Genomic DNA, 15,045 nt, shown 5'->3' with positions numbered 1-15,045 from the left:
CCACGGGAGCCCCACAAACCCCATGGGGTGCTGGCAGCATGGCAGGACATGTGGACATGCACTGGGTGGGGGGACACAGATGAAGCTCTCGGGGGGCTGCCTCTGGGGGGGCTGGGTGCAAGGGGGCCACCTGCCAAGGGGCTGGACTCGCAGGTGCGCCTCCAAGGATGAAACTTTTGGGGTGCGCGGGGCTGCACCCCACAGGGTGGGGGCTCAAGCGGAGCCCCCGGGGGGGGCAGCCAGCGGGAGGAGAGGCCTCTGCAGCGCCCCGGCAGCGGGCCGAGGAGGGGGAGGACCCCGAGGTGCGGGTGGGGGGGAGCTCAGCATCCCCGCAGCATCCCCGCAGCATCCCCGCATCCCGCACCGGCCGCGCACGGCGCATGCCTGGGGCAGATGCCGGCCGGTTCCAACCGGGAGAGGCCGAAGCTTTTCGGGTCCTGCGAAGAGGAGGAGCCCATCTTCCTCCTCCTCCTCCTCCTCCTCCTCCTCCTCCCTGCGCATCCCCCCGCCCCCTCTCCCCGCGCAGCGTGGGCACGGCAGGGAAAAAAAAAAATAAAAGTTGCGGGCTCGGGGGGGAGGAAGCCGGGGCAAAGATGCGGCGTGGGGAGGGGGCGTGGGGAGAGGGGATTGATGCGGGGCTGTGTTATTCCGGCCCGGGAGGGGGACACACACACACACACGCCCCCGCGGTGCAGTGACTCACCACGGAGCGCCCACGCTGCCGCAACCCGCGGGGACACGGGGACATCGCCACCTTCCTCCCCTCCCCAACCCCCGCGCCCCCACCCGCGTTCGCGTCCACCCGTGGAGCTGCGCGCACCCGCAGCGCCCCTTCCAGAAAACGCTCGAATAAAACCCACAGCCCCTCCCGCAACCAGCCCCCCCCCCGCACCCCCACGCGTGTATTTTCCACCGCGGCCCCACGCGAAAATCATCACCCCCCCTCCCCAAATTCCCCGCCGTAGTAATTTGCAAGCGGCTGGACTGCTCGGAAAGGACAGGAGAGGAGAGGAGGGGGGGGGGGCGTGTAGGGTGGGTGGGAGGTGGGGGGGGAGGCGGCCCGCCCCCCCCGATCACATGGCGACCCCTTGCAGCCAATGCGGGGGGCTCTAGGACCCCGGGGACCCGCGGCCCCCCCGCCCTATAAATGCCTCTCCAAAATGCAGCGCAGCTCCTTTCTCCCATCCCGCCCGGCCGCGCCGCTCCGCGCCCCGCGCAGCCCCCGCCGCTGCCTGGCGGGTCTCCGGCCCTGCTCCGAGCCCCGCTCCTTCCCCCCCACCCCCTTCCCCCCCTTTTTTTTTTCCCCCTTTTCTTTCCCTTTTTTTTTTTTTTTTCCCTCCTCCCCCGTTTTTCTCCTCCTTCCCCTCCCCGCGGGCAGTTTGCATGCATTGTCTGTCTCCCAAGATGGTTTGTGAGACCAAGATCGTGGCGGAAGACCATGACTCGATCCCGGGCTCCAAAAAAGACACGATCATTGTTTCGTCCTCCCAGATGTGGCCCACTTTGTCGGGCACCCCCTCTGCTCCCCTCAGCCCCCCCAAAGAGGAGCCCAGGCGCGACAACGTGTACATCCGCGAATTCCACCCCTCCGAGCAGGAGGTGGTGCGCCGCATCTTCTACGAGGGCATCATGGAGCGGATCCCCAACACGGCCTTCAGGGGGTTAAAGCAGCAGCCCCTCACTCAGCTGCTCTACGGGCTGCTGGCGGGTGAGTGCCTGCTTGGGGGGGTCCCAAAAAATGGTGTTGGGGGGTGTGGGGGGGGGAGAGATTGGGGAGGGAGCGCCGCGGAGCCGCAGCGCTGCGGAGGGCGCAGCGCAGCCAAGGGGGGGGGGTGGTTTTTAGGGGGTGAGCCGCAGCCCTGCGCGGGTTTTTAGGGAAAAGAGGCATTTGTGGGGGTCGTTGGGATGCGGGTAGAGCTGTCCTTGAGGTTATTTCGTGGTTGGGATTGGGGGGGGGACGCAGAGAGGGTTGCGCGGTGGAGGGGAGCGGTGCGCGCTTCCCGGCGCTCAGCGCACCGCCCCCGCGCAGCCCCGCGCGGGGGGGATTTGGGGGGGCCGCCGCGTGCCGCTGTTGCTTGGAGACAGCCGGGAGCGCTCCCCCCACCCCCCCCCAGTGTGTTTTTTTTTTGGGGTGGGGGGGGGTCGTCTCCTGGGGTTGCATGCCCAAAATAACCCCCGCAAGGTGCGCCCCCCCATAATCATCCGCGATAATGCGCGCCCCTCGTGCGAATATTGACGAGAGCCCCGCATGTGCAAATAAGAACGTGTGACCCCCTCACACCCCAAAATGTACCCCCCAGGGTGGTTTCTCGTGCCCTTGGTGGCTGCAGATGCCCCCCCCCCATGCCCTGTGGGAAGAGGCCCTGTGTTGGAGGGGGACCCCCAGCAGGTAGCGAGGTGCGGGGGGCTCAGCAGGAGTCGTGCTGGGGGAACCCACCAACAAAGGGGCACCCACAGAAGCCCCCGTTGAGTCTTGCAGGCCCCCCCCACCCCCAAAGCATTGAGGTGGGCAGGGTGCCGTGGCTCCCCCGGCAGTCACTGCTTCCCCGGGCTGGAAATAGTAATGCCGCAGTGGAAAACACATGGCTGCGGAGCAGCGTGCCTGCAGCCTGCCGTCTTCCCCCCTCAGCTGCTTCTTAGCCTTGCTGGGTGTGGGGAGAAGTGGGGTCTGGGGCCCCCCCAGCATCCCCTCTCCCCCCCGGCATCCCAGCCCCGGGGACGCCGCACGCTCGGCTCCATAGTCCCGAGAGCGTGAATTGCGCCGTGGTTGCGTGTGCAAATGTCTATTTTGTCTGTGCTCTTTTAATTAATTTATTTTTTTTGTAAATGAGTTTGTATTCCGAAATCAACACTAAATTCTCTTTTCTGACAGGTATCGTTTATTTCTCTTCCTTATCTCCATAGTAATATGCTTTGTTGTGACCAAGTCCTTCCTGCTGACCTGCTGTTTGCCCATCTTTCTGATGGGCATGAGGTACTACTTCAGTAGAAAAGTTATCCTCCACTATCTCGATTGTGCGCTGCATACGGACATGTCCGATATTGAGCAATATTACATGAAACCGCCAGGTGAGTCCGAGTGCCCCGGGGGGAGCCTTCCCCCGCCCTGCTGGGGAACATGGCTGCTCCGTGCTGCTGGCGCCTTTGCCTCCTGTCAGCAGCACTGAGCAAGCTCAAAAGTCACCAGAATCACCAGAATGCAGCTCTTTAGCCACACCAGGCACAAATCCCAAATCCAGCCCCCTTTTTTTTATTATTTATTTTTTTTCCCCTCCCTAAGATGTCCAGTCATCCTCTGCAGCATCCATCTGCACCCAAGGGATGGGGTATGGTTGCTGGGGGCTTGCTGCACTGCGTCCCCCCCAGTGCAGGTAATTACTGCAGGCTGTCTGCCCCCTTCTTGTCCTGGGTGTTTCTGTGCTCCTCATGCATGGGAGCTGGTCTCAGAGTGGGAAGAAGGGGAGATAAAGGTCTCTTAGCCCAAATGCGTAGCCCATTTTAGGGTTTGTGCACGTTTTCTTGTATTATTTAAGAAGAACCTTCCTTAACGCAAGTGTTTTGGAAGAGGCACAGATCAGGTATGTAAAGGGATTCTGCCTCCATCCATTTGTTATGTACATGCATGTAATTAAAAGCATAATACCTAATGCTAATGTTTGCTCATTAAGCTGCAGAGACTCTCTTACATGATTAACTATAATAAACTAAGGCGCCTCACAATTTGTCAGGCAGGGAAGGTGCTGTTTCCTTTCTGGAGGCGTACACCCGTGTTGAGAACCAGAGCAAGGGGGCTACCTGGGCTGTCTCCTGAAATCAGGGGGTCTGAGGTTTGCTTTTTGTGGCCGTGGAGAGCTGTGAGAGCGAGGTGATGCCAGGCACCTGCGTTAATCTCTGTTTTCTCAGGGTACCTACCCAGTTGTTTTTCCATGGGACTGTTTTCGCTGCATCATTGCTGTTCCCCACGTGTGACAGATCTCTCCCTGAGGCTCTCCTCCTGGTCACTTCTAGAGGACTAATAGGACATGCCACAGCTGCAAACTTTCCTTCCTCTCACTTCTGATATTGCATTTACCTAGAATGATGCTCGTCCTGTAATAAAAGCCTCAAACTGTCCTAACAGTGCTTCCTTCAGATTTTGTTCCCTGTCACAGCACACATCTCATGCAGATCTTGTTCCATCTTACACAGGGGTTGTATTTAATTCACAGTGAAACAGTGTGTAACTTGCATGTAGCTCACGTGTCCTTAAAAAGCGCAATCTTCCTTCAAGCTGTTGTCACAAAACTAAAAGGGCGTGTGGCAAAACGCTCCCGAAGCTCTGTGCTGAGGCTCGACAAAGCCCAGTGCTGGAGGAGGCAGTGGGGAACTGCAGGGGAACAAGAGCAGGCGGTGCGGGTTTCCGAGGTGTTTGAGCCACGTCTGTCCTTGGGGCTTGGGGTTTGTGCCATTCCAGGCTGGGTGTGGAACCAAGCTCCGGCATTTGTAACACCAGCATTTGTAGAAAATAAACCAAACGGGCTCACATGAAGAGTCAGGAACGCCCCCAGCTTGTTTTGGATCAGGAACGTAATACAGATCAGCCTCACTGACAACATGCCTTTGAACCATTCGTGTTGCTTTTATTTGAGACCTAACAGGGCTGGTTTCAATTTTAGAGCGAGTGTGTGGGCTTTAATTTTTGACAGAATTTAATCATGTGTAATTAGGCTTCTGCCATGCCATAAAAAGCAGATTTATGGGATCGTTGGTGCTTGTGAAAGGTGCTTGATGATAGTAGTATTACACAAGTTGGCTGGGGTCGTAATGAGGTAAAGCCAAGGGGAGGCTGGCAGGACTGACTCCACCCGTGGTGCCACTTTGCATGGTTCTTATCCCCGTGCCGTGATGTTGCATGGTGCTGTCACACGAGGCATGAACCCAGCCCTCTGCACCCATTTCCCCCCAAATACAGTTGTATTTCTTCCCTATAAGACAGCAGCATAAGGACAGTTGTCTTGAAAAAGCCTCTGGTTCCACGTACTTCTGAGGCTTAGCACTTGCACTGCTTATTTAAATGTCCTGAGAACAGGCAGTAATGTGCCACATCAGCTCCCCCAGTCCCTGCACAAAGGACAGCAATGACAATAGAACAACTTCCAAGTTTGTCTTTTATTGTGACAGTTTGCAAATTAGCACGCAGACATAAATTATTGCAGTGGGAACAAGAAGGGCTCATTCTCGTAAGCAATGCCTATTGTTCCAACTTAGATATTACTGAAAACTTTCTCAGTTGGGTGTTAGGGAAGAAGTTGTCACAGGGAGGTTAATCAGATGCTGGGACAGGGGCCCAGGGACGCTGTAGATACTGAGAGCTCGACTAGACGAGGTAAAACGAACCTGATGTGACTTCAGGTTGGCCTGGCTTCAGCTGGGAGCATGACCAGGCAACTTCTCACTCCTTTGAAGCATCTTTATTTATGTGCTGATTTTTTTTTCTCAACACAGAAGACAGAGGAAGGGAGCATTGCCATGGTGGGTTTACAAATTCTTGCTTCTCATGGTGACAGGCGCAACTGTAGAGCTGGGACGTGGTCTCAAGGTCTCTGATCAGGATGCTGGTCAGGGCTAAACCAAGGTTTTGCTCTTGGCATCCATGGCATGAAGAACTGGTGTTTGCCGTGTGCTGCTTGCAGTACCTGGGTCAGGGTTCTGTTGTGCAGAGCATCAACAGCAAACAGCCTCTGGTCAGGCAGGTGTCTCTGGGGAGGAAATATTTTAACTACTGAAATATTTTAATTACTGAAATGGGTCATTCCTGGTGGTTTTGCTGAAGCATTCTTGCAGGCTGTGCAAATCATGGGTCAGTTTAAGAGCAAGAACTGAAAGGTCGCAGTTTGTAGTGGGTTGTCATAAGCACCAAGATTAACAATTAGTGGTACTTGCCTTTCAAATATTTTTTTTTTTTCTGCTGTAGTTTTTCTGACCCACTAGTCTCCAAGTTAGTTATTGTCTTAAATTTCCTCCACTGGGTTTTGTATGAACTGAAAAATATGTGCTGACAGTGATTTTGCTGAAGTACACTAGCCAAAATTTAAATCTTTGTTTTCTCTTGTCCTCCTACACTTACACCAAGATTCTGGCAGAAGATTTGGGCCAGAGTTTAACTAAGCTCTTAGGCAGTGGATTGACTTGAATTGCTGTTGACTTCAAAGGAGTTGTTGGTGTTGAGTTGTGTGCTGGATCGGGATCTTAAACAGAGGATTGAATGGCCCAGCCTTCGCAAGCTCTTCGTTAGCTTGCATTTTTCGTTTAAAGTAGCACTTACTAGTGGCTTTTATTTTCTTTATATAAAAAAAAAAGGCACTGGGGCGGTAGAAAAGGAAGGAATTGGATAATGGGCTTAATTGTCAACCAGAGTAACTTGGGCTCTAGTAAATGAAAAAAAAATATATTAATTTTAAATAGAGAAATGCAGGAGGCAGGGCTCTACGCAAATAAGAGGAGCACAGCTGGAGCTTCTTTTATGGTCTGATGGTTTTGTCGACTAATCAATTTTACAGCGTCTCTTCAAGCTTCTGTCACAGTTGGTTGTTTTGTGTATTTTTGCGGTGGTTTGTGTGTTGGAAAGATTCTTGCGAGGTTGAGGTCTCCGCTGGAGTGCTGATGGAAACCAGAGCTCCTTGCTTCTGGCGTGAAACCGCTGCCCTCCCGAATGAGCAGAGCTTCTGTGGATGAACAGACGTGTCTTCTTGTGGTAGTTTCAGGCCTCATCTCCTGCTGCTGTCTGTCCTGACCTGCTGTATGGGTGCGTGTGGTGGTGGTAGTGTGAAGATCTCCTTGTAGGCCTCTGCCCCAGCAGGACGGGCAGGTGACTTGAAGAGCTGTGGCTACTAGAGCTGGTGGAGGCCTGAGGGCATCTGCCTTGTGTAGTGCAGCCGATTAAGCTGAGGAGTTGCTGCGGGATATATTGGGTTAGGTTCAACACGCCAGGCTGGCAGCTGTGGTTTTTGGTGGTGGCTGCGTGTCTGCAGCCATCGCTCTGTGGTGGTGTGGGCAGGGCTGGAGGGAGCGGTTCTGCCACCTCCTGTGAGTCCCCATCTTGGACTTTCTCCTTGCTAGTTGTGTACAGGGAGGCAGCTGTCCTGATGGGCAGGGCAGCGTGGGTTTCCATCACGCCTGGTACATGAATAGGTTATGCTGGTATCCTAAAACAGGGATGGCTCATGAGGGTACAATCCCTGCTGCTCATGGGCAGCATGTCTCTCAGGTGGCCCAAAAGAGAGACGTCCTGCCCTTCTCAGCAGAGATCCCGGGCTCATGTCCTCCTGGGATGCCACCTGGGGTGGGCTCAGAGAGGGTTTGTGAGGAGGTGACACCCTGCTCATGGCAGCCCTGCTCCTTTCCAGGCACTTCTTGTGTTCAGTGGGACATCTGGCTGCAGAATGGGTATTTCAGTTGTGCTCTTGGGCTGGGCACAGGGCTTTTCATGCCAGAGAGCGGAGCTGACACCAGAAGGGCTGACCCCAGGAGCATGTGAGGAGACGAGCACCTGGCTGAGAAATTTTGCAATTTCTATGCTGCCAAACCTGGAGGGCGCTGGTGGGGTGAGTGGCCCCATCTTGGCTTGCCCTTCTTCCCTGGGCATGCTGGTGTTTTGGGGTACCAGGCCAGTGTGGGGACCATGAGGAAAATACAGGGACCACCTTGGGAGGACCCTTGGTCTGGGAGCTGTGGTTGCTCTGCCTCACCCTGTGCAAGCCAGGGGGGTTCCTCCCCATGGTGGGGGCGATGGCCTGCGGCAGGGAGGTGGATGGAGCCCCCCAGGCTCCAGTTCTTCCACATTCTGGGTAACTCAGCAAGCAGCTGAGCCGCCAGATAAGCAGGAGGGACGCTGCCCGCTGATAACATTGTTTTGAAAGAATAGAGCAGCTCTTGCTTTGCAAAGCCAGGGCTTAGTTACCTGACCCCGGGAGGGGGCTCGGGGCTGCTGCTTCCCAGTGCAGGAATGTGTTTTTGGAGAGCCCTGCCCTGCTTGCCCATGCCCGAGAGGCAGCAGGAATCTAAGGCATCCCTATCTCCAGCATTTCTTGCTGGCTTTGCAGCGCCCTGACCTCGGGCATCTGCCAAACCCCTGCACTGGCTGTCGTGGGTCAGGATTTTCGTGCGTGCCGCTGCTCACGGAGAGCTGGGGAGTCCAGCCTGGGGCTTGGAGTGGGTGTAGAAAACCCAGAGGAGAGGCTGTGTCCTGATCCCAGCCGCAGCATTTCTCAGCTCTGCTCCCACCAGAGCTGGGAGTGGAGGTCAGGTCTCATCTTTTGGAGTTGAAGGGCCTTTCTTCTAAGTGTCTTCAGTGGTGGCATCTCGGCCATTCAATGGTGATGCTTCAAGAGATGAGATCTGCACATCAGAGAGATCTTGCAAGATTAGGATGAGAGAGCTTCAGACACAATGCTTTCCGCTATAAAATGCACTGAAGATATTTCAGACTGGCCTCCTGCTAGAAGAGTGCTTAACAATTCCCAGCGTCGTTTTTTGGTTACTTACACCTTAGCTGAACTGGAACTGCCTGCTCTGGTATTTCTCACACTCAGTGCCTGTCTTGAGCTGAACTCGGGAAGCAATAAACAGCAGCTCATGTTTCCAAGTGCTAGGGATGTGTGTTGTCTGGTGTTGGTAATTGACCAAAATATTTTATTATTTGCATCATGTAAAATGTCATTAAAGTCAGGTTGCTGCTCCCAAAAGCTACCTCTTCTGACATGATTAGTGCTCCACATGCGAGGTCCTCTGCTGCTGTGGTCATCGGGAGCCCACGTGGGACAGACCTGACACCTTGCCATGCCACCCCCTGCCACGTTCCTGAGGCTGAACGTCCCCAGGGCTTTCTCCAGCACAAGACCCAGCACGGACACACTGGCTCTGCTGGCCCCTAGCTGCTCTGGTATCTCAGCAAGCCCTGCCCCAACCCTGTGCTCATGCTGATAAGCACCTGGTGGGGCTGTAGTGGGTTTACGTGGCTGAAGGGGGTGGTGATGCCTGGGTCTTCAGAGGTTTTTTCTTGTTTTAGGCATGCTTAGGCAGTGCACAACTTCCAATCTTGAAGAGTAATGCTGTAAATAGAGGGTTGCCCATGGGAAAACTGAAATTGTCTGGCTTCTTCAGGACTGTAGCGCAGACACAAATGGGATAAACACGTTCATGGGGAAGCCACTGCAGCCTTGCTCCCCTCTCCTTTCATTTCTTTATTACTGGAGTAGGAACATATGCACAACCCCACTCCTCAACATGCATATCCATAAGACAAAAATAGACCTCGCTTCAGATCCACTAGCTTTGGCACGTTCCCATGTCAAAATGTAATGAAAATACATTTTCTAGTAAATTTTGCAGAGCGCTATAACCTATTTTTTTCCCTTGCATTCAAAATTTCTCTTTCAAGGTAATTGACGTGGCTGTCAGTTCATGCAGCAGTATTTAAATTGGTAGCCATGACTTGGGGGTATGGCACTGCTGAAAGCAAGCTCTGTCTGCAGGTATTTAAAAACCCAGTACGTGCAAGTGCTCTTAATTAATCTGTGAAACAAGAAGTAATAAGTTGTGTGAATTGAACGTCAGCAGTTTTTTAGGCACTGTTAGCTCCTCAGGACTGCCAAACGTGAGCTGCGCTTGTGAGTGTGAACAGGGCAGCAACATCAGGCCTTCTGGTTTTGTCTGGCTTTGAGCATTTTTTTTTTTTTTTTTGCTTTTTCTCTACAGTTGGTTGGTTTCTGATGTTTTGGCTGCATATGACTTCTCGTGACTGTCTCAGCGAATAAACCTAAGGAAGAATACAGAACTTTCTCAACAAGTTTAACTGTGCATTCAATGGCTCCTCCTCCTCTCACTTTCTTTGGAGTAGCTGGGATTTTAAACAATTACCCCAAAATATGTTTCAGCTGAAGGCTTTCAGAATTGTCTAAACTTATGCTCCACATTGGGTACCTAATTAGCAGCGAGAGATCTAAAAGTATGAAGCTCTGAGCCCCTCTTACCCTGAATTTTGGAAGTAGCAGCCCAAGCTGGAATCTTGTTCCCAAGCACCAGTGGCATTATATTTAGATTTTTAGTTTTTTTTCAGGAGTGTCTGTGATCCCTGTGTGCACAGCCAGGTGCCTGAATACTTCAGAAATTATCATCTCTGTATCTTAAAGCCTCTAAGTTTTTTTGAAGGGACACCAAAAACCAGTCTTTTACATAAATACCGAAGCACCCGGAGTGATTTTCAACCAGCCCAAACTCTCCAAATTTCACAGTAGATTCCTTATGCGGGCTTAAATCTTCATCCAAGTCCCTGGGCTGGGAATGGGCTTTTCCCAGCTGCCGGGAGGTTCGTGCCTGGCCCGAGATGGGCGAGCTGCTGGTGATGGCAGCGGGGGAATCCTGCCCCAGGGTGCTCGCTGGTACTGACAGGCATGGCAGAGCCCATGCCTGTGGTTTGGTAATGCAGTGCTGAGGATCTGTTACAAATAATAGCCTGCTTTGTGCTGCTTTCTTCCATCCGCAGGAGAGGCTTCGTGGAGAATTTTGCCAGTGTCTGGTTCCGTGATGCGTGGCCTTTGTTGTTTCTTTCTGCATCAGTGAAACAGGGAGCTTCAAAGCATATTTTTAGTTTTTTTTCATTTTTTTTTGTTTTAACCCCCCCCCGTAGGAAGCTGAGGAATCATTTTTTTCCTGACAGGTGGCTAATGAAAGCAGTCTTCAAGCGAATCCAAAGATAGCAGAGCGTCTTGCATAGCTTCTATTCACAAATCCCTCATTTGTAAGCGGTGCCGATAACAAGATTTGTTGATTTTTTTGGTGATAAAGGCAAACTGGAATCACCAAGAAGCCTTGGCCTTGCTTTTTATTAAGGCACCAAAACCAGTTCATGCTGGTTGGGTTAGAGACAGGTGTGTGCCACGGTGTCTGTTACAGATGGCTTCGAGCCATTCTTCTAAGTAGTCTATTGACCCGCTGGACCCCAGCGATCAATTAAGTATTTATGAAAGCACATCCTGTATCATTTAGCATCTTCTATAACTGCTTGACGGCTGCTTCTTTCCAGAGCTGAAGGTGTTGTTCCTTAAAGGATAATCCTGAAATTTTGACCTGGACCATGCAGAGTTTAAAGCCAAGCTGGGTTTGTGCTTTTAAAAGGGATTCTGTGAGTTAAAGCCTGTTCAAGACAGGTGGCAGGGAACGTGTGTCGTATATTTATATTTTAAATGGCTATGTGAGATATTACTATTATAAATCATATTTGCAACAGTTTACACTTATACAAGCTAACAGAAAAATGCAACACATTGGTCTCACATTAGTGGGTACTGCTTGCAGTGATAACTTGCAAGTAACAATTTTGTCACTTAAAATTCATGTACTGCTTGGAGATTTTATCTAAGTGGCAAAACTGAAAACCCAGGGTTTTATGAGAAGATGATTCTTCTGCTCAGGAGCTAGAAAAATGAAAGGGAAAATAGTTTTGGTTGAAATTAAACTGGTTTACTGCTCCCTCTTTTTTTTTTTTTTTTTCTGCTCACTGTGAGGAACCAAAAATCTGTATTTAGTGGTGAATGTAATGCTTTCCTCAGCCTGAAACAAGTCTTGGCTTTGCTATGGGCTTTGTTACGAAGCAAAGACCAGCTCCAGGTATATGCTTAAAGAAAAAAAAAAAAAAGCTGATTACAGTAGAGCCACGTTATCTCCCAGACAGGCACCCTAAATACCGTGCTGTAAGGACTCCGGTTTTTGTATGGCATTATTACAGACAAAGCCAGTGCTGGGACCACCTGGATCCCAGCCCCCTTTTAATGATAAATAGAGGCATTTTGTCCTGGTGTAGAAGTCAAAGAGATTGTGTTGGGGGGGACCCAATCCAAAATCCCAGTAGCCCATCAGCGATGTGGGGACGAGCCATGAGCAGGAGTAGTGCCAGTCTGGATTTCATGCGTGTTTTTTTTTCCTGGCTGAAGACTTTTGGTGAATTCAGGACAGACCTGTAACTTGTTTTGAATTGACAAAAAAATGCATTTTTAAGTAAACTACTTGCCTGGACTTACTCTCGATCACCAGTAATTGCTATACAAGCTGCTCCAGCGCTCTCTTGCCAACGTGCTTGAATCCTGACTTGGAAACCAGCATCAGAGGTGCAGCTTTATTTGCTTTTTACAGTCACAGCTCCCGGTCTCTGCACTAGATGCTGGCTGAAGTGGGGGTGCTGGACCAGCTGGCCAGCCGTGCATGGCTCCCTGGCGCTCCTCGCATCCAGCAGTCACACAAACTGCTCACAAATTGTAACAGCAGCTATGGCGAACCAACAGAGGCTTCTCAGTTGTTGCTTTTTTCCATTTTGCCCTTCTTTTCCCCTGCCACTGCAGTTCTTGTGGGGAAAAGAAGTTCTTGCAGCCTTGTGTCAGACTGCAGTGGTTTTGGTTTTCCTCCTCTGGATCCTGCTTGGCTCTCTTGCCCATCCCTGTGCTGAACTCCGCCGTGTGTTTGTCTGGGCCAGCCCTTGCTTCATTTGTCACTTGTAGCAGTTCCCAAAATGGTGGTCCCACACCACTAATACCTCCCTTTGCATGTCTCTGAGCTTTCCCTCCTCCCCCTGTTATGTTTTTAAATTCTGTGCTTACATCCCTGTGCTTAATTTCATTCCACAGGCGGTTCTCCTCTTTCATAGCGTGTCATTCAGATATCCTGCATGGTGAGCACAAGGATTTATTTTTGTTGGTAAAATGCTCGGAATAACAAAAATGAGAAAACAAATACAAGTCAGCAGCACCAGGATATTGTGTCTGCTAAGCTGAAAACACAGTGTGTCAGCGCATAAACCCATGTGGTGGGGAGAGAACATTTTGCCTGAAGGCAAATGAACTGCCAACAACAGGATTTCTTACACCTTCTTTAAAGCCTCCGACCTGCCTCGCTCAGATGTATCTGGACATGGCCTATTGATCATTTTCCACAACGACTCTTTCCCAAAAACCCCGTCTTATCATTTTAATGGGGTGTAGAAAATCATTATTACGGTCAGAATGCAGGGGGAAAAAAATGTAAAAAGTCCTTTGCTACGATCAGGGCTTTTTGTTCTTTTTTTGGAGGTGCCAAATCTGTTCCTCCTCCCTGGAACTAGCTAGCAGCATCAGAAACTCTGTGTAACACTTCAAGTGGGAATCCAGGGAAGACCTAAATACGCCGTCTTTCAATTTCAAATAATGTATTTAGTAGAGCTACAAGGAGAAGCTTTTCAAATCGGGCTGGTTTTGGAGCACCTGCCGTTTTCAAGCGCTAACCAATTTTAGATAATGGTTGGTTAGAGCTGTAAAAGCATGTCAGCTGCTCAGCTGCTGTCTTCCATAACCACAATTCAGTGGCTCAGCCACGTGAGAGTCTTGGTAAAGTCATCGCCGTCGGAACAACGTCACTGGGGGTGGGGTTGCTTGGGAGAGAGGGAAAGCAAGTGGGGGGGGAAGGTATTGTAAGAATGGCGTGGTAATGAGAGTTCAGGTGGATTTTTATTTTGAAAAGTCCAAAGGGGTATTCTTGAAACACCTTTTCAAACTTGTGCCGCTTGTACAGTCAATTGGGTTCACTTAATGGCTACGAAAATACACGTCAGGTTTGATTTTAGAACCTGCGAATGTTCAGAGGATAACATCAAGCTGTGCGGAGATTTTTGTGCAGAAATAAGCCATCAGCGAGTTTTACAGTGCTTTTTTGGTGAGCCTTCAGTACTCTGAAAAGCATCAAAGCATCTGCAAGGTTGTTATTTTTTTTTTTTAAGAAGTGGGAACATTTTTCATGGATAATGCAAACAGCTAAAGAGGATTTCAGTGAAATTCTCATATATATATATATTTGAAAATATATATATATTTTTTTTTTGTGTGTGTATATATATATACATACATATATTTATATATATACATACATATATATATATATATATACAAATATGTATATATTTATATATATACATATATATATACATACATATACACATTTTTGTGTGTATATATATATATATATATATACACACAAAAAAAAAAAACAACCCTCCCCACATTTACTGAAGTTGAGCTTCAAGAGAGCTTAGCTTAAAGATTCGGTGGAGTGTTTGCTTTAACTTAACCGTGTGCTTGAAGCCCTTATCCTGTGTTGGGAGTTAAAAGCATGCTTAGGGACGTCCTTCAGCACAGGTCCACGTGCTGCTTTGATCCTTACAGAAAACCTGTGGCATGAACGGGAAATGCAGTGACACGGGGTAAACCTGCCTCCAGTTTGAGTTAGCTGCGAGATGAGTGTGCGGTGTTTTAGGGAAAACTCTGGTACGTCAGAAGGAGTTGTTTCAGTCAGGAACCTGCTCTTAATTTCATTTTGCTCTTCATATTGGGGGTTTTGTATATATTTAGTGTTGCTTTTATAGTAGGGAAAATCCACCCGATCCTCAAAATTCTGCATTTCTACCCCATTTCTGTGGTTTCACGTGCAGCACGGTTTGCTGAGAGTTAAAGATCAAAGCAATGTGCAGGTCTTGGTGGGGTCTGCACATGGTGGGATGGAAGAAGAAAACAATGAGAGCCTTTGTTTTCATTATTACATGCCAGAAAGAAGTCAAGTCTTGCACGAGCTGCTTCAGTGCTTGATCTCCGTGATGTGCAAGGCTGCTGACAGCGTGCAGGGGAGGAGAGAAAAGCCCTGCGCGTTGGTGTGTGCAGGTGGAACACAACCTTACCCCAGGGCCAGATTTAGCTGTGTTGGGTATAAATAGAACAGCCCTCCAGGGAGAGAGCATTTATGGCAAATCTAGAAAAATAAAAGGTCTGCAGGCAAGAAGGGTGTTAATTGACAGCCCAAGTCCGTGGGGGGCACTGCAGGGAGCATTCACGGGCTTCTTGGACTGGATTGCCTCTGGATTGTCTCGTCTGACATTTCTGCCTGTCCGCTGGTGTTACTAACTGCTCTCGGTTCCTGGAGGGCCCAAATGCAAGGAGGCATCTGCAGCTGCCAAAAGGGTTAGGTCTGGCCCTTTTTTCTTGGCCTGCTACA

At 50.3% G+C, this 15,045-nt stretch overlaps 1 protein-coding gene across 4 annotated transcripts in view; it reads left to right on the top strand.

Moving 5' to 3' along the window:
* Positions 1-1,148: 1,148 nt before the first annotated feature.
* Positions 1,149-15,045, top strand: part of NAT8L (N-acetyltransferase 8 like) — a 29,634-nt gene continuing 15,737 nt past the window's right edge. For 2 of the 4 annotated variants that reach the window (XR_005265446.2, XM_027455660.3), the window contains exons 1-2: positions 1,159-1,708; positions 2,905-3,069. Coding sequence is in view for 3 of the 4 variants with exons in the window: in XM_027455660.3 (XP_027311461.1) it covers positions 1,384-1,708; positions 2,905-3,069 (490 nt within the window). In the remaining variant the exon portion in view is untranslated. Of the gene's footprint in view, positions 1,709-2,904; positions 3,070-3,280; positions 3,372-3,903; positions 13,899-15,045 lie in introns of those variants that run through there. The other 2 variants (XM_072037835.1, XM_027455662.3) reach the window with 2 other exon arrangements.

Source organism: Anas platyrhynchos, chromosome 4, assembly GCF_047663525.1.
Source record: "Anas platyrhynchos isolate ZD024472 breed Pekin duck chromosome 4, IASCAAS_PekinDuck_T2T, whole genome shotgun sequence".
Classification (NCBI taxonomy): domain Eukaryota; kingdom Metazoa; phylum Chordata; class Aves; order Anseriformes; family Anatidae; genus Anas; species Anas platyrhynchos.
Note: the sequence above shows the minus strand (reverse complement) of the source record. Positions and strands in the feature narration are given on the sequence as shown.